This window comes from Glandiceps talaboti, chromosome 10 (genome assembly GCF_964340395.1).
Source record: "Glandiceps talaboti chromosome 10, keGlaTala1.1, whole genome shotgun sequence".
Taxonomy (NCBI): Eukaryota; Metazoa; Hemichordata; class Enteropneusta; family Spengelidae; genus Glandiceps; species Glandiceps talaboti.
In genome coordinates, this window is record NC_135558.1 from 3,242,196 (window position 1) to 3,261,737 (window position 19,542).

The following is a 19,542-nucleotide window of genomic DNA, read 5'->3' on the forward strand; positions in this document are numbered from 1 at the left end:
TTGTTTTGCAAAGCGCATGCTTTCACTCACGTTTCTGTCAAATCAGACACAGTCAAGTTTTATCATGGCATCCGTAACCACTACCAAGAGAGTGGCCTGAGCCGTGAACCATTTCCTTGCACTCTAAGAGTTACATTTACACTGGAAAGTTTATAACATAATTTATGCTCCGTTGTCTTTCAAATATCTCCTGATATGATAAAATTAACCTAAGTAATGATGCCTGAGAACTGGGCCGATATTTTAAGGCCCATGGATGATATGGTTGTATCAGACGAGCTACCATCAATATATCCATTACAACATATGTTCTACTCAAAAGAGCAAGTCAAAGAGGCAAGTAATTTGAGGTTTTATAAACACTTGCCTGGTAGAGTCGTTGAGTTAATAATCCCAACAACTCCGATTCAGACCAGATGTAAACTGAATGCTGTTCGTAAGTTTTGTACTGTCGTTCCTTCGCGCACATTGCTCTTCGCATGGAAGTGCCAGTTCATTGATGTATGAGGGAGTTTAGATAGTGTCGTCTCATGATTTAACATGAACATATTTCTCATGAGAAAAGAAGGATGCAGATAAATTATTTATATTCATTGAACGGCTGCTGAATGCATATACAAGAAATGTGAAATGGTATTATCAATGTAATTTCTAATTATCAATGTAATTTGTAATTTGTTGCGATCATCAGTGGTCTGTCGCAACAGCGTGAAACACTGTGTAACGGCTCCTGTGTATCTTGCTTGATACTGTATTATTTATACCGCTCTACATACATGTGTATTGAGCATTTTACATACACTGAGTTTATATATATATATATATATATATATATATATATATATATATATATATATATATATATATATATTGATTTGGATGAACACACACACACACACACATATAAATATATATATATATATATATATATATATATATATATATATATATATATATATATATATATATATATGTGTGTGTGTGTGTGTGTGTGTGTGTGTGTGTGTGTGTGTGTGTGTGTGTGTGTTGTGATGAAACAATGTCAGATTCAGTATGATTTGTTATATTTGTGCAATTCTCTGTTACTTTACAATATCTTTGAACCAATTTCACCTAAATATAAATTCCTGGCGAGAATAACCAATTTTATATTTGACCAAAAGCGTTCACCTGTAAGAGAAGGTATTGAAATAGTGATGTCTGTGTGTGTGTGTGTGTGTCTGTCTGTCTGTCTGTCTGTCTGTCTGTCTGTCTGTCTGTCTGTCTGTGTCATAATTTTCAGGTAGTCGCTCGTCAGCCATCAAAAAATTGGCTGGCTCAATTATAATAAAATTGGCTTCACATCTTCCATATGCTAATGGCAAGAACTGATTAGATTTTGGTAAACATCCAATGAACATTAGTGAGTTATTTGCATAATTAATGGTTTTGAGTAATTAGGCTATATCTTTGGAATGCACACTTCAAATTCAATATAATTTGGTTCATCCATTATCCATAGCAAAGTGCATATGTCCTATAATAAGGTTTGTTGATTTAGCTTAAAGCTTTTGTGAATAATTTGCATAATTAATGAATTTCGGTAATTAGGCTAATTACTGAAAACCATTAATTATGCAAATAACTAATTAATGTCCAATGGATGTTTACCAAAATCTAATCAGTTGTTGCCACTAGCATATGGAAGATGTAATTGAACTAACCATTTTTAAGAAAATGGTGACACAGACAGGCACACAGACAAACATAGCATTTAATACCTCCTGTACCCCTACCCTTACTGTGTGAGCACTTGCCCATTCCCTACGCTTATGAAAATTTGTCAGACGAAATACCAGACATGAAGTCTTTATTGAAATCGAACTAAATGATATGAACAAAATAAATGCATCTCTACTTTTTAAACTGAATATAATTGAGGCTAAAATAATCACAATCGACTTGCTTCAAAGCAAATTAACTTCGTCCCAACCCGAATCGTAGACAAAATGGTTATTTAGTCGTAATATACAAGTCTTCGACCTAATGACGCCGAAGCAAAATATTGTTATATACATCTTCAAAGGTACATAAAAGATGGGGTTGACTTTATAAAGGAGTGAGTTCAAATTATGGCCATATTTATGTAGAAGACTAGTCTAACGAGGTTTAAAATGAATACCTTCCTTAAGGGCAGTCTTCAGTTTTTTGTTCGTACACATAACAATTGCTGGAATGCAAAAATGTTTGATGTAGTACATGATATCCAACTCAATTATCAAAGGTGTGCCAAACTATAAGAAATATGAAAGGACTTTGTGATATCAATCTAAAGTATGTAGTGGAACAGGTGTATTAATGGTGTTTGAAATGAAATTATTCAAATTTACAGACATACACATACACAAACACATACACATACACATACACATACACATACACACACACACATACACATAATAAATACACATACACATGCACATACACATACACATACACATACACATACACATACACATACACATACACATACACATACAGATATTTACCCATACATACAGAACAACTGTTAGGATTGCTTATTGATATCATTTGAACATAATGAACTTTTGTTTAGTGTCATGAATCTATAATTGTTACACCCAATATTCGGTCTACCGGGTGCATCAAGACATTTTTTCTTCCGTAAGGAAGAGATATATTTATGGGTGGAAGTCTGTGTGTCTGCGTGTCTGTGTGTCTGTCTGTCTGTGTCATCGTTTTTTCCATAACGGCTTGCTCAATTGAAACGAAATTTTGAAGACGTATTCCATAGGGTAATGGCAAGACTTGATTAGGTTTTGGTAAAAATCCCGTGAATATTAATGAGCAATTTACATAATTAATGAATTTCGGTAATTAGGCTATATCTCAAGAATGCACGCTTCAAATTCATTATAACTTGGTACATACTTTTGCGATACCAAATCCTGAAAATATTATTGATGTAGCTTTTAGTTTTAATAAATTATTGACATATTTTCGATTGGCCACAAAAAAGAAAAAAATAGTTTCTCGTCAGGAAATGTTGTCTGAAGTGGTACGAGGATGCTCTTATTTTTCTTTTTACATTCTCATTCTGTAGGAACGACAATCTCAAAACTTTGCCCTTACGGAAGACATTCAGTTTACATCTGGTACTATTTGTCATTTGCATTAGAGTGGTCATTTTTGATGGATTCAGATTATTAACAATTTCATGAATAATACAAAAAATGTAGCTCTCCATCTGTGATTTTTGAAGCCCCAGTAAAAGTTAGTTGTCGCAAAAGTTGTTCGAATGCCTTCTAGCTATTCTCAGTACAGGAAAGCTTGCCGTCCTTGACTTCACTCAGCCTTCACGATCCCTTAATACATGCACGGGATACACACTCATTTCCACGGCAAATAATAAACAAAAATTCAAACTCTCGTAACATCGTTAGTACGCATCGGAAAGTTTACATACTTCATGGTAACCATGATACAGGTCCATGCTTTGATTCTATACAACTCGTTTACAACTCAGTTCAAGAATCTCGCGATGCTGCATGCCACAGTGAAGTCAATTTCCATGGCTCTCAAATTCGCTTAGTTTCTTCGAAATCTTAAAATCAAATCTGTACAGAAACTTATCGATACACATTTCGATATGCGAACCTTTTAATACAAGCAATTCAAGCACTGAGTAAAGAGCCCATGTAACAACATTTACTTTTCTCATTGCATTGTCGTTATTATGCTAATAAACTCGCCCCTCAATATCGAAAGATTCATATTATCGAAGAAGAGATATTATGGATTTATCTTGGCGAATTTTCCAGCAAGATTGCTCACAGATGTGATTTAAATTTATTTATCGTGGTGTGCGACGTTTTAATCGTTGGATCAACACACATACACACACACAAGCACACACACACACACACACACACACACACACACACACACACACATACATACAAACAAACAAACACACACACACACACACACACACGCACACACGCACACACACTTTTCATCCCAAATATATAACGCTTATTACGGAAATAAAAAAGGATGTATGACGTTAACAATACTCAACCATACTACGATAATTTCTTCTCCACCAGTGAAATTGTCATCGTTTTTGGAATCAGACAAAAGCTCTGTTCCTAAGGTAACTGAATCGAGCGGTAAGAAGTGAATGATCTTTACTAACCCTTGTCGTGTTCCTTTGAAATAATAACAGAAAATGGTTTTTAGCTTCCAATTCACACCCGTTATTATCAGCATTTTCTATTCAATGTTATCCCAACCCAGTGTGAGTAGGCGTCACGAAGACGAGATAATTGGGATAAATTCCTAATTTTCCAGTAAGCTATTCAGCCGTCGCTATTTTAGTCTGACTGAGCTCTCTTTCATCATGACAGAAAAAAAGAAAATGTGCATTGGAATAGATTACAGTGTCGCTATACTACCCAACATTTACAGTGTTGACAATAGTATGCGTTATTCTAGGTCGATATCTACATTTATATTCGGAAATAATGTTCACAATGAACATAAAATAAGCTCTCTAATTTTCCCATCTTCTTCAGCTTTTTTCTCTCTATCCAAACTTCTCTTTCTCTGCGTTTCACATAAAATACCATCCACCAATATCAGCAAACAAACAAACAATCAAACAAACAAACAAACCAACCAACCAACCAACCAACCAATATATAAAAAGAGGATAACATAAAGGCTTCTCAAAAGGTCTTTATGTACATTCAAACGTAAAAGGTTCACATTTTCTCGAATGCAAAATTTACATGATAGATACGTACTAGAACTATATATTATCTAAGATACAGGAACAATATTGATAAATACATACCATAAAAGCGTTAAATAAATTATTGTTAAATTGATAGCGTTCTTTTAGATCGTTTACTATCACATAACTGCTACGGTTCCTTATAATTTTGAGTACATTATTTGTCTACAAACTAACACACATAAGACGAAAAGGGTTAATCTATATGTTGACTATAATCCAGTATAATACAACGAAATTTCGGTTGCTCATTGCACACTGACTGTTGTTCATTCAGTCATGCTAGGGGCAACATTTAGGTTTCCTAGGCACTATTCAAATACATGTGATGCCGTCTTGAGTCATATAACACACAGTGCATGAATGTATCCGTTTACTCGTCAACATTTACTTTAGACCCCTCAAACCAAATCCGACTCTAATCACCGTTTTTGTTCAAAGACTGTCGACTGTTTCACAAAAACAATGCTTCATGTCCACTCTTGCATTGTCATAGCTAGATTTCGGTAAAAATTAAGCACAACTACGACACTTAATTTAACCCCCTCCCTTTGTTGTAATAGCTCTTACTCGTTTGCATACCACAACACTTGTTCAGGCCTCAACAATAGGTCCAAGAAATGTTGTTTAACGGTGCACTGCGTTTTATTAAACTAACGTACTATGTTTGCGGCAATATATAGCTCCCTAATGGTTTCAGAACGATTTATTATATGTCTACTTCTTTATAAGATTTGAACACGTTTTCTTCTTTACTGTTGTTTACCGTTGGTGGACCTGTCGCTATAGGCTTTCGGCTTATACTACCATAAGAAGTTATATCTCAGACAAGGTTTAGCAAGAGATTACGGCTGCCATTTATAGTAATCTTAATACATTAACAAACTTTAAGGATGTTAATGAAACAACTGTGTTACTTGTCGGTGATGAAACAAAGCACATTTTGAAGCTAGGAGATATATAGGACATCATCGAGAGATCCTAATAAATAAGTTTCGCATATCACACAAAAATGGTAGTGTCCGTAACGTTGGGATACTATTATCACTACGATTGCATCTATCGTAAGGTTACTTTGATATGTTAGAGAACTGTTGGTACCCATACCTACTATGTATAATACAAACTTCAATCAAGTGTGTGTCACGTGACAGATTCTGATGAGATGCTATGATTTGTAGTGTCCATAACATGTAGCGTCCGCAACATGTTGTGTGTCAGAAATACAAAGTATGCATACACATTGATCATCTCATCATACTACAGAGTAGAACAATTGAGACTTACTTATTAATGTATTTCCTAAACTACCTATGAGGATCATTTTAAAGCTGTTACGGAACTTTCCAATGTTACCCTACGTGCAACATAAGTGAAGCACTGATTTTGTAACAGCCTTATATGAGCAAAGAATTTGCAACTTTATTTCTGAACACTATGGATATGTGATAGGTAAACACTAAGTTTAAAATGGTAAGATTTGATGAATTAGAGATAAAATTCTAGTAGTTAAATCCTTCTTTTTACCATCATAATTGTTGAATGTAAAATATTCGTAGAAGATAGGGCGATCCTTTCAAAAACATTCAATGGTCCTTAATATGTATACTTTATATTTTACAATAAATTGGAGTGATTGGAATTACTAGATTTACGTCTTATACTAGTGGCCGTTAGTTTAGGATTATGAAAGATTGTGAGTGTATGCACTATCATCCAATTCTGGACTAATACTATTTCTTCCCCAATGTCTATGATTGAACTTCGTCTTGAGGGGCTTACATCGCCGCCATTAAGATATTACAGACCTGTATAAACAAACTGGGTTTATTCACTGATTATTGTCGGTGTAATAGGGAACTTGCAATCCAGACTGAGCATGCTCAGACGCAGCGGACTATGGGATTATCTGAGGTTATCGGAATACCTAATTTCCCATGATGCAACATTCAACATGGCGGGTTTGCAAGTTCCCTATTGAAACAAAGAAGTGTTACATAATGAAACATTTCTCTGATGTCGAAATGTTAAATGTGACACTGTAATGTCGTAGCTGTTTTTGTTATCTAAGGGAAGAAATTCAATATCTGATGTAATGGGTGCATTCATACCGCAGTGATTCTATGTGTGGCGGTGCATTTTATAAGCACCTTTGAAGTGCCTTATTGCAAGTGTTGTGTTACTTTAAACGCCTTGTTTTTTCCCATTAGCATAAGGCGTACTTGTTAATACTAATCATTATAGTAAATATTCAACCAACACAAAGCGAAATTGTGTTAGCGTGACAAATGAGATGCAGATATTACTTTAAAAGGAAGAATCCTTACCCATCTTGTTTTGAGAAAGTTTGTTACGTTTCTACAACAAAAGGACGAAGGTTTTAAACCTTATGACGCAGTAGCTGTAATTAAAATGGTAGTTGTCCCAACGTGGGTTCTAAGTATCTATGGTCAATTAGTAATCGATGCCTAAAGGATTCCCATAAATTTACAATTTCATAGCAACGAATTAAGCAAATCTGTTCTAGTTTCAATGCTGTTTACAAATCGATATTACGTCGGTGTAATCCAGCTTATTAGTAAGATAGCGTTGTTAGAAATGGTTTGGTGCTGCAGGCAAAACTTGAAAGAACAAAAGCGAAAATTTGTGACCATTTGGACGTTTTGGCCATGTGGCGATGACAATGTTCTAGTTTTTAGATTGATAGTAGGCTATCTTATAGAAAAGACACAACAACAGTTCAGTTCACCATCTTACAGATGATGTAAAGAGATAATTGAACCTTATGATTTATATTAAGTGACATGGTTTAAATGTAATTAACTTAAATGCAAAGCATAATTACAATGGCACTAAAGATAGAATCTTAGTATCGGAACTTTAGAACTAATATAAGTACATATTCAAATTGGTGTCTTCATACTTAATCTTTGATACCTTTTACTAAAACCACTGAGAGATTCGTGTGTACATGTGATAATCTATTAATAATAATACTAATCGTCAGGATTATACTAAACCTATCATTAGACAACAGATTCTCAACGAATTCCATAAATCTTTTAACTATTACAATGAACAAATTATACAAAAATAATTTTTTTTAGACACTTATATTTCCAATGTCAATTTTTTTGATAACTTATTGAAACTAACACATCTAGATAATTTTGTAGTGCGTTTGAAACCTTCATGTATAATATGCATTCCGGAACAGTAATCATCAATAATTATATTTTTGCTCGTAAATACAAACTGAACAAATTGAAAGCAGTGTGTGTGTGTGTGTGTGTGTGTGTGTGTGTGTGTGTGTGTGTGTGTGTGTGTGTGTGTGTGTGTGTCTGTCTGTCTGTCTGTCTGTCTGTCTGTCTGTCTGTCTGTCTGTCTGTCTGTCTGTCTGTCTGTGTCTGTCTGTGTGTGTATGTGTGTGTGTGTGATGGCATAAATATAAATGTAATTTATAATTGCAAGGACACTAAAGATGACATGAAAATTAGGGCAGGTACTTGTGGAGGAAATGTTTCGTTATCTACAAACATCCGTTTGTCTTTTCTTCACAATACGGCGTACTACGACATATTGTTGTTGTTGTAAATAAATGTCGCTCTTTTTTGTTGTTATTGTTGATGTTAGAGTTATGTCTAGTCATCATAAACAACTTTTTAGATAGTAGGTGTGATTAAAGCACTGTAATGTTGAACGACTATAAACTAATACACTCAAAATCATCCACAGTATGACGGAATGAGTTCGGCATCGCAAATAACTTGTCAATGAAACAGGTTGTAGGCTTGCAAGACATAGATTGTCTACGGATATAATGGACTAATAAGTGTATGGTATTTTACTGTTGACAACAATGCCAGAATGGAACTTGTTCATGCACAATATGTTCACTATTACTTTGAAGCTAACAAAATACTATGTCGTGACAAAAAGGAACTAAATGTGGTTTTCTACGTCATGTTGTTGACGTCATATGACGGCTTGCAAAGTTTATGGTTGCCTAGGTCTATTTGTAGTGTGTCGTCATCAACTTGCTGGGAATAAATAATAAGCATGTGTACAATGCAATCCTAGCATGTACCGGATAAGATGGCGAAGGTGATATTCAGAGTAGAGGTAAATTCCTTTATAGAGCTGATGGTACCTCTCCAACAAGTATCAATAGGTTCCACTTCAGTCTTGTTGTAGAGCTAAGTAATTGTAACAGGGTTGTATTTCCGTATTAGTTCCAGTTATAAAAGACGTCATCTAAAGGATGTTTCGTTCGCCCTGACGCAGATTCTTCCTGTCCGACACACTACGTGTTTGTATGGGCAGAAAAGTCCGAGCTTGCAGAGTACTTTCAAGAGTTCATCCGGTTCAGCTGTGTATAAAAACAGAACATTTGTCTTAATTAAGTGAAAGTACAAATCTTAGGTGTAAATTGGGTCTACAGTTATTTGAGAACAATATCAACGTGGACAAGATATGGTAAGTATGCGTATAAATTGTTTCTATAATTGTGTCCACAAGTTAGACTGACTACATAATAAATAATAATAAATAATAGTAATACATTCTTATCAGCGCAATACGCAACAGCCTCATTGCTCTTTACGGCACAAAAAAAGAAAAAAGCATCATGAAGGGTTAAACTGTAAAGATGTCCGACATAAAACAGAGAGACCTTAAAAACTGTTAAAACCTAATATCCAAGATGAATTTTAAACAAAGAAGGGCCTTAACAACTTATAAAAACTATCACAATGCCAAGTAAAAATGTATGGCACATAGGGCACAGGAAATGTAAAAATCTCTGAAAAATGAAAGTAAGAATTAACCTGATACGAAATCAGACATTTACATCAGACTATTGTCTGGCAACCTGTCCAATATAAGTATCTGGATATTAAGAAAAAGATGCTGAAAGCCTTCACAGGTGGCAAAGTGATAAGTATTTTTTGTGATCTTGAAACCAAGATCTTAGAATGTAAATCCCAAAGAGTTCCATATTGAAAATCTACGATATTAATACGTTTTTATCGAACAGTTTTGTTCCAATGCAAACCAGATGTAAACTGAATGCCTTCCGTAAGAATTGTTGTTCCTGCAACCTTTGTTACCAATCATAGATCTTGGAGAGGACCCGTCAAGATGTATGCATAAATGTATGTACCAAGGTATATGAAATTTGAAGGATGCATTAAGATATTGCCCAATTACCTAAAAACGTTACTTAATATGTAAATGATTCGTTACAAATGAAAGTTACATCACCAAGCTAAATATGACAGGTATGCCTTGCTGTCGGTGGTGCGTGTAAAAATATATATGAAATTTGAGGCTTTCGTCCTTAAGATATTGCCTTATTATCAAAAAATATATTAATCTGTAAAGACTCATAAAAATTAAAAGTACATCTTTCACTTTTAACAATATGTGTTGTGTTATCCCCAAAGCATGAGTCGAATTATATGAAATTTGAAGATCACATTCTTAACATATTACCTAATTACTGAAATTCGTTGTGAAAAGGACTGATTCAAATCATAACCTACATCTGTAAGCTTTACAATGCACCTGTGCTTTGTTATTGTCAATGTATGTAAAAATAAATGTATATGAATTTAAAGATTACATTCCTAAGATATTGCATAATTACTAAAAATCAACAATTATGCAAATGATTCATTAAAACCAATAGTTACATCTGGAAGCTTTACAAATGTCTGTGCTCTTTTTTATTCAATGTCAATATATATTCAAAATTACATCAAACTTGGAGATTGCATCACAAGATATTGCCCAATTGACAAAAATCTTTAATTTTACAAAGGAGTCATTCGCATAAAAAACTACATCTGTAGAATACATCTGCGCTTTGTAATCAATGTATTAATCGAATTATATGAAATTTAAAACTTGAATTCATAAGATATTGCATAATCACCGAAAAATTAATTATGCAAATAATTCATTAAACCTAAATGTAATGAATTATCATTGCATTATTGAGATATAGTATATTGAAATTCGTTATTATAGTAACCCATTATATGATCTTTACCAAAACCTAATCAGTTCTTGCCATTACAGACAGACAGACAGACAGACAGACAGACAGACAGACAGACAGACAGACAGACAGACAAATAAACAAACACACACACACACACACGTATACACACCTGTTGGACAAAAGCATGACATGACCTTTGGGATGCAAACATGGGGTCAGTTTTGTCGGAAAAACATGGTTTCTGTTATAAGTAGTAAAGGCTTTTGAAGAGTTTCTCTGCTCGGAAGATGAGTACTACAGAGAATGATTACCTACTCCTGACTCTCTCCATAAAGACGTCCGAACATGACATACAAAAAGTAAACCATGCGACCTCTTTGTTTTAGAGATAAAAAAATAAAAAATCTTAACTGATTACATGGGGTGGGATGGAGGGGGTCAAGGATTTCGTTTCCGTTGGACTTTGGCTTTCTCGAAAATACCCTATCCATGGCATCGTGGCAGACAAGCTAGAGCAAAACAACCATTTATGTTACACCAAACATCGCCCAATTTAGGCTACGTTGGCACAAGCTGAGTATATAAGCTTTTGATCTGGGCTTGTTGTAGACGTAGACTCGAGTGGCAAAGCGTGCATGGAATCCTCATTGGACTTTACCAGTGTACTGCTAATGTAGTAGTCTAGATGCCATTCCTGGCATCGAATCTCAAGATCTCTCTTTACATCTAGCTCAACGAAGTCCATAAATGGAATTTCAAATTCAACCGAAGACACCCAAACATTCATTGACACCATGTATTTGTTAATTAATCACAAAATTTCTCCAATAATAAGTTAGTCTTTATTATGGGCAGTTACATAATATCCACATATGGTACATTTGTCAGCTCAGGATGCTACTTCTACTTTGTTTACATCATTCTAACTGTTTGCAAGTTTACTCATTTGCATGAACAACTTTTGAGTCACGATTTCTCATTGAACTCGACTATAAAGAGATTATACGATACCACGGTAGCGTCTAGACTACTTCTAATATTGTGGTTGACTCACAATTGAAAGGGGTTCGAAAACAGCAGTGATAGTAATGACGATACAAGAAAGTAGTAGGATACACTGGGAACTCTGTGAACTCTGTACTTTATATAAATGTGTTCCAACTAGTAACGGAAAACTTACATCACATAAGAATGCACGCGCATTCCAACTTGTAACGGAAAGAACACAAAATAAGAATCAATAATAAATGTAATTCACGACAAATATTGTTAGAAGACTTTATTGCATAGTTTTGATGTCCTAGACATTTTTATACGTTAATGAACTGCGCCATCGAATCGTTAATAAAAATATTAAAATCGCGAAAATTGAGAAGTCTCGCAAGAAATTGTGGATCCGAAAACTGACATCAACTTAAAAAAACAATATATAAAACTGTTCTTCCAATTAGTAATGGCTGTAATCTGATGAGAAGAAACCAATAACACAGAGACAACATGGAAAACAACGGGAAAAAAATATATATATATATATTAACTAAAAAATCTACCTACACCACCTATTCTAAAATTGAGCGTAATCGGAACCACACAATTTGTTTTGTTAGGCCTTAGTACATTAAGGGTGAATAATGGTGACAACTGAGTCCAAAATGAAAACCATCGTTGGAGTGAAAGAGCTCGATCGTACAAGTGTTGATATTAATGATCATGACAAAACCTCCGAGTGGCGATTTCTTCTCAAACTCATCCTGTAGGAAGTCGCACCTAACTGTTTGCAACAGACTTCAAAGTCTGACTCAGAAAATGGCCGAAAAAGATAATACTAGTATTGGACGTTTATCTTGGTTCTGGAGAGTTTCATTTTGATGGCACGGTTTCATTTCCTTTCAGCATTTAATAGATTCCAACAGTTTGAGATGGTACCAATGTGAATTGTTTCATAGACACCTACTGATATACTATAATGGTACGTGTGTTAGGTAACCCTGCCAACCTAATGCAAACAATGTCATTGATGAAATCTGGAAATCAATTCATGTGTTGTTACCTTTTAGACTAGTACTGAACCAGTTTTAAGATAATTTATTGTAGATTTTAAGAGTATTTCAATATATGCTGTATGTATCGGTGGTAGTGGCACTATTTGCAAGTATCGTCCATCCTGGTCACTTCATGACATGGAAATTGGTAAATATACTAAAATAATAATTTGAAACTGAAAGTTGCTGTCAAGTAAACTCCTAGAGATTCCAGAAATGTTGTTTCAGTGTATGAAATGTACATGTTGATGTCATTCAAGATAATCATGCACTTCAACTGTATGTTGTTCAAAATATTTTCTGCTCCGAACTGGTGTTTCAATAAAAAAAAACGCGTTTTCTAGATAAAATGGCTTTTGTTATATCTGAAATAGAGCAATATACATGTATTGCTCTGGAATGGGTATTAACATGAAAAGAGTCTGAACGGTTGTTGTAGGAGGAGGGTTGAGGACTAACTCAAGCAATTCAGTTATTTATCTAACCTTGAACATTTGACATCATCCAAAATAATAATGAACTATTGATGTGTTATACCTTGAACGCAAATTCGGCGATCACCATCATATGTGTATCCCTGCTCACACTTACACCGGATCTTATTATTACGAAGGATACATGGAGGCAGACATCCACCAGTATTACTTGAACATGTGTTATCTTTGAAAACATAAAAAGATACCATGCAAATATGCAGTATATTGTACAACTTTGAGATGTTTTAAAAACTATTTGCATAGCCTCTAAATAAGATACACCCAAGGACGAATTCGATTCCCCTTTTAGTAAGTAAATTATTATTTTAGCTTTGGAGTTTTATTGTAAAGTAAATACATATATGACATTGCGCAAAAGTAATATATTTAAACTATATATCTATAAAGATTTTTCAGTTTCCGCAAAAGGGTTGAACGGCAAATGTTACGGTATCCTGAAAACAGTTTATTTCAGTCGCCTCATGAATGTATTATTAGTACATCTAACCATGCAACACATACCATGTTAACTCAAGCAAGCTAAGATATTTAAAAATAAAATGACATAATGCTTACCTCGTCAAATAAGGTATGTCGATGGGTGAGATACATTCAATTTTCAGTAAAGACGACACTCAATCAAACATTCGGGAAGAATTCACATACTGCAGGTTTGTCATGAACAGTTGATCCACTCCCGTGTATCTCATCTTAGAGTTTATTTTATTAAAGTGATGTTGGTAGTCGATTTAATAGTGGGAATGAGTGATTGACACTCAACTGACTGTCAATATTCCTCAAATTACCCTCTCTACATAAGCTATAAGTACGCGTTGAACGATTTGAACAACAATAATAATAATCTTACCTCCCGATTGGCGCTTGGCATCCAAACTCCGTTTTGTATTTTGACGTATAACAGGAAGGGTGAAAACTATATGGAATAGAAGTAGCAAAATCAAGACTATATTGGATAACCCCTTCGAAGACATGTTGTTATTGCAGCAACTCCAGTTCTGTTGATATGAAAAAAGCAAATTGGATGTAGGCAAAGCGGCATTCAGTCGAAGGGTGCCTTATAACTAATAGTGCTTCGAATCTCAGAGCACATCCTTTTAATCAGCCACCTACGTCCAGCGATCTCCACGCACGAGGAAAGCAAAAGACTCCTTAACTCGGCCTCGTTAGTTGCCATTCATAAAAAAAACATTCATACTACAATACGATTCGGTAATTGTTGTCTTGATTGATATCACAGGAGGAGATAAAAAGGTTTTGTGAAAGTAATGACCAGCGTGGGCGTACACCTTTCGATGTAGTATAGTGTTACCTTTTATTACGAATAATTAGAAGTGGCAATATTGTTCAGAGCTAGAAATCATTATTGAAATCTATATTCACATAGTTTGTATAACTTCCAATACAGACGTTCCTGTTGGTGGGCTATGGGGGCGCTATGTCAATATTTTACGGAAACGGGGGATTTTCCTATATTTTACACCTTCAATTTGAAGTGACACATGAAAAACCGTACATTGTGTGGTAAAATGATTAATTTAAATAATAATTTTCGTTAAGATTTTGGGGAAACGAAATAGAAAATCACATTTTATTCAATTACGTGGTGCTTTGTTGGCTTGTGCCTTAACATAGATATAGTATCGCCATAAATCGCAGTTTAATGACGATGTATTGTGCATCTCAACAATTACGTCACTGTATCATTCATTCACACAAGTTTCAGTTGATAGAATGACGTATGTAATTCTTCAAATGGAACACAAATAACAAAGCAGATATGTTGGGATATGGCCTATGTCGCCTTAAAGGGGGCACCAGTTGTATTTATACGTTTTGGACGCAAGTTTAACTAAACGTCCCTTGCAGGAAATGGTTTGTACTCAAAAATGGCACTGAGACATATCTGATAAACTATTCAATGACCTCATTTAGTATAAATGTCGAGGACATCCCTACGTGCAATAAGCTGTTCTAACAATGCCAGAAAACAATTGCAATGTCACAGAAGACACACTGAGTCACATCGTATTAACATTATACTAGAATAGTTTAATCAAGGTTTTAAGTAAGTAGTTTCACTTTAGTAAAGAGGTTGTTGGCAGTTTAAGGTATAATAGTTCATTGTCAAAGCATAGAACTGTTTTGCTAACCAACTGTACTCAGTGTTATGTAAGCGAGCATATGTAAAACGATATCGTCAGACCTGCTAACTGGGCCATTTTTCATAAAATAACCAAAGATACATTCACTAAGAATTGGTCAATCACTTAGAAAAAGACACTTTATCTGTTACTGTTGGTCAGTATTATTTGTAGGTAGTATAGTGGCGAGATAAAATCTTGAGCGAAAGCTTGATTTTGAATGTCACCACGTTGAAATTGTACTAGTTATAACATTTTTTCAGACAACCACAATATATTCACTGAAAAGTGTTACAATATCAATAATTATCAATAAGCAGTACAGAAGCAGGTTGAAATCTTGATCGCCGTTGAGAAAGCTAATTTTTGGGTGCGGACCTAAAAACAAAAGATTTAAAAACTTTAAAACACGTTACAGTAACATCTTTAATAGCAACATGAAGAATAACAGTAATGCAACAATTCTTAAAGTCTGACTAAATAACTTTAAATGTAAAACGCTCGAGTGCAAGTTTGTTTTACTGTTGTTAATTTACGTGTATTACATGACTGATTTAAACCATTGATTACAATTAATAGTGGAGAAGAAAATGTGACCCTGTTAACGGTATGATAACCGATTGACTGTACCAGAAAATTTGAAAAGAAAATCTTTATGATTTCTAATGGCCTTAAGTGATAGTTGTTGCTTTTTGAAAACACAAGTTTAAACGGCCCTCATCAGCAATACTACATGGTCAACTTTGCACCTATTGAATAGTGTGTTAACCAATGACACACAGAACGTTGACGCACGGCGAGTTATATGTAGAAAAATACAAAATAATCTCCATGTAGGTTTTTTAGAATCGTGATCTTTGTAATGAAAGTAATAGTATTGGCCACCGATGCACATTTAAAATAGCACAGAGTGTATTGTCAATGCATCTAACTGTGGTTGTATGAGCTTACGTGTGTGAATTCGTTTTCATCTTCTTCTGAGTATTCATATATTTTCAAAACGCTAAATGTCATGGGTTACTTAATCAGTGGTGTATAGCTGCTAGTTTATAGGCCTGTCAAGAACATCACTCCTTAAGAAACTATAAATAGTTACAAGGAACTATATATTTTACAATAGTAACATCTACCACAGTATAAAAACAAGCCTTGTAAAGCTGTTTATTTCACTGTGTTATTCAGGTACTGGTTGTAAGTAAAGACATATTTTATTATCTCGAAATATGGACGCGTTGAAATCATGTTATAACATACTGAGACTACTCTCAGAGGCATCATTGACAATTCAGGTTTCACCTCTCTCCCCCCCCCTCACACACACAATGATCATTTATATTTCTATCCTTTGCATATTATGATATTCATTCTTCGAACACATAACATTTGCGGTGGATTTGTAAGTTAAGCGGCATTATGCATCAATATTATGTAGCGAATGTGACTGAACACATCATTTCTTCCGTAAGGAAGAGATGTATTTAGTGGGTAGAAGTCTGTGTGTGTGTGTGTGTGTGTGTCTGTCTGTCTGTCTGTGTCATCGTTTTCTCCATAACGGCTTGCTCAATTCAAACGAAATTTTGAAGACGTATTCCGCAGGGTAATGGCAAGACTTGATAGGTTTTGGTAAAAATCCCGTGAATATTAATGAGCAATTTACATAATTAATGATTTTCGGTAATTAGGCTATATCTCAAGAATGCACGCTTCAAATTAATTATAACTTGGTACACACATTTGCGATACCAAAGCGCACCTGTCCTGAAAAAATGTAGCTTTTAGTTTTGATAAGTTATTGACATATTTTCGGTACATTGTACACACGATCGTCATGGACATTAAAGGATGCCCTCAACAGTCATTGCTATTACATATGTTCTGTTGTATTCCAACAATTGTCTGTAGGAAGGACAATCTCAAAACTTTGCCCTTACGGAAGGCATTCAGTTTAAATCTGGTTTTATAAATGCATCTGACAGTCATGATATACTTTTGTCTCTGTATACAAAACTATATTGAGTGTTCGACAAATGTAAACTTTCTGACTTTGACATAGTCACTAAAACTCTGAATGAAAACAAAGACAACAACATAGAATTAAAAGTGCGGTCCTGTACATCGATACATATGAACCTGTAATGTGTAAAAAAAAAAAAAAAAAAGAAAGTACACCAGCTTTGTTCAGGGTAGAATTCGCAACTGTCAGTTGCCTCATTTAGGTCTTATGAGTCTCGGAAATAAAACTTCTTAAATAGTTGTCTTTACTCTTTTCAAGAAGACGTGAATCTATACCCAGTAGAAATCAAGAAAGAAATCACTGGTCAACGTACATATACTAATGTTATGAATTTGTAATTACCGGGTTTGGGTTCAGACATGACGCTGTTTATACATGTCGCCAAACACCCAGTTGGGGAGAATCTTATTATTGCAATAGCTGAAATTGGCATCAAGATAATAATTTAGAAGGGCTTTTATAAATTTACGCCATCTCGTTTCAATAGGTATTGCTATCATTTTCCTGAGAATAAGAGACTTAAGTGATGAGGGCATCACATTTTAGACAATACGGAAGAATGTCATGACTCTACATGTTTAGTATTTTAAAAGATATGAGCTTCCCAGAGTACATAAACCGTCCTTGTTCTTAATTATTCACATGTGTTATCTTATTTCATATAAAAAGCTACTTATATTACCTGACTCCAAAAGCGTATTTCATAAGATATAAATTGTTAACCGAGCAAATGTGTTTCTTAAATAAGATCACTAGCATGTTGTCTTGCAATGCATTACATATGTTGAACATCGTTACGGTAACAAAAAATACTAAAGGACAAACTGCTTGCATGATTTGCCGACTACAAGCTATAAATTGTAATTCAAAGAAAGAGCTTTTGCTCATAGTGATTAGTAGTATAACAATAAATAATTAATAATGAGCAAAAGAACACCTGGGTTTCAGGATAGTAAATGATGTGGTGTTTATGAGGACAAAGTCGGCTTGAATCTATCTGAATTGCTCACCTGCTTAAAGCTGGACAATAGGGAAGCAAAACTCTCTGTTGCGCAGTTCGCTGAGTGTATGTGGGAAGAACGAAGCAAGTTAACGATAAACGAATACAATTGTCATGAAAACTGAACTCCAAAGGTACGATATGTTCATCTCCTGGCCAGGCGATAACAATACGTTCCAAATTACTACACAAAATTAGTTGTTATTTCAGTTTGACTACTCCGGATACCAATTGTATAAAATCACGAAGACATCTTTTCATTCTTTAGGTTATTTACTTGTTTTGGACAACATGTCGATCTAAAAATGGAAAAGAAGCGCACAGCTTTTAACAATAGTGTACCCCCATTCGGTAACGTAAGGTATGTTTCTACTTTCTAAACACAGAAGAGATGTTGGCTTTTATTTGACCCTGATCACTTCCTTGTTGATTGCCAGTATGATATTTTTAAAACGCCTTCGGAATAAAAATAAGGTTGCACTTGACCAGACAATGACCGTTTGTTTAAGTTGTCTTCACTGTATGTTAATGACAGAGACACTATACTACGGAATCATCCTTGTAAAATGGTTTTGTCAATTTGACCAACCGTAAATTTCATCACATCACCAAATTTGAAACTATTCTGGAAAATCGAGGAAACATCTAATCATTAACATCCAATAACTAATCGTGAATTGCCAATGGCGTTATAGTATAATCAAACAATAATTTAATAGCTCATTCCTTTGCGAGACGTCTGGAATAGAATGAGAAATAAATAAATAATTTCATTATAGGGACATGTCGACAAATAAAGTTGCTTTTTAATTAATTATTTCGCTCGAATTTGTAACCCACTACGACTTGTTTACCAGTCTGGACCATCGGTCAACTTGTCTCCCTTTGTATGTGTAAATATGTGTCATATATAGCAAGCACTTTAGTGGATTAATTCTAAGGGAAATCATATTTGAATAACACTAAGCACCAAGAAGGTTAGGAAATATGGTAAAAATGGAAATATCGACACAGAAAAAGCTTGTCTTTACCCACGAAATTTATTT

General features: G+C 34.5%; 1 protein-coding gene across 1 annotated transcript in view; it reads left to right on the forward strand.

Moving 5' to 3' along the window:
- Nucleotides 1-219: 219 nt before the first annotated feature.
- The window catches only part of LOC144441262 (L-proline trans-4-hydroxylase-like), a 58,692-nt gene continuing 39,369 nt past the window's right edge, over nucleotides 220-19,542 (forward strand). Inside the window, exon 1 of the mRNA XM_078130822.1 lies at nucleotides 220-436. Within this exon, the coding sequence (XP_077986948.1) occupies nucleotides 220-436 (217 nt within the window). The remainder of the gene's footprint in view (nucleotides 437-19,542) is intronic.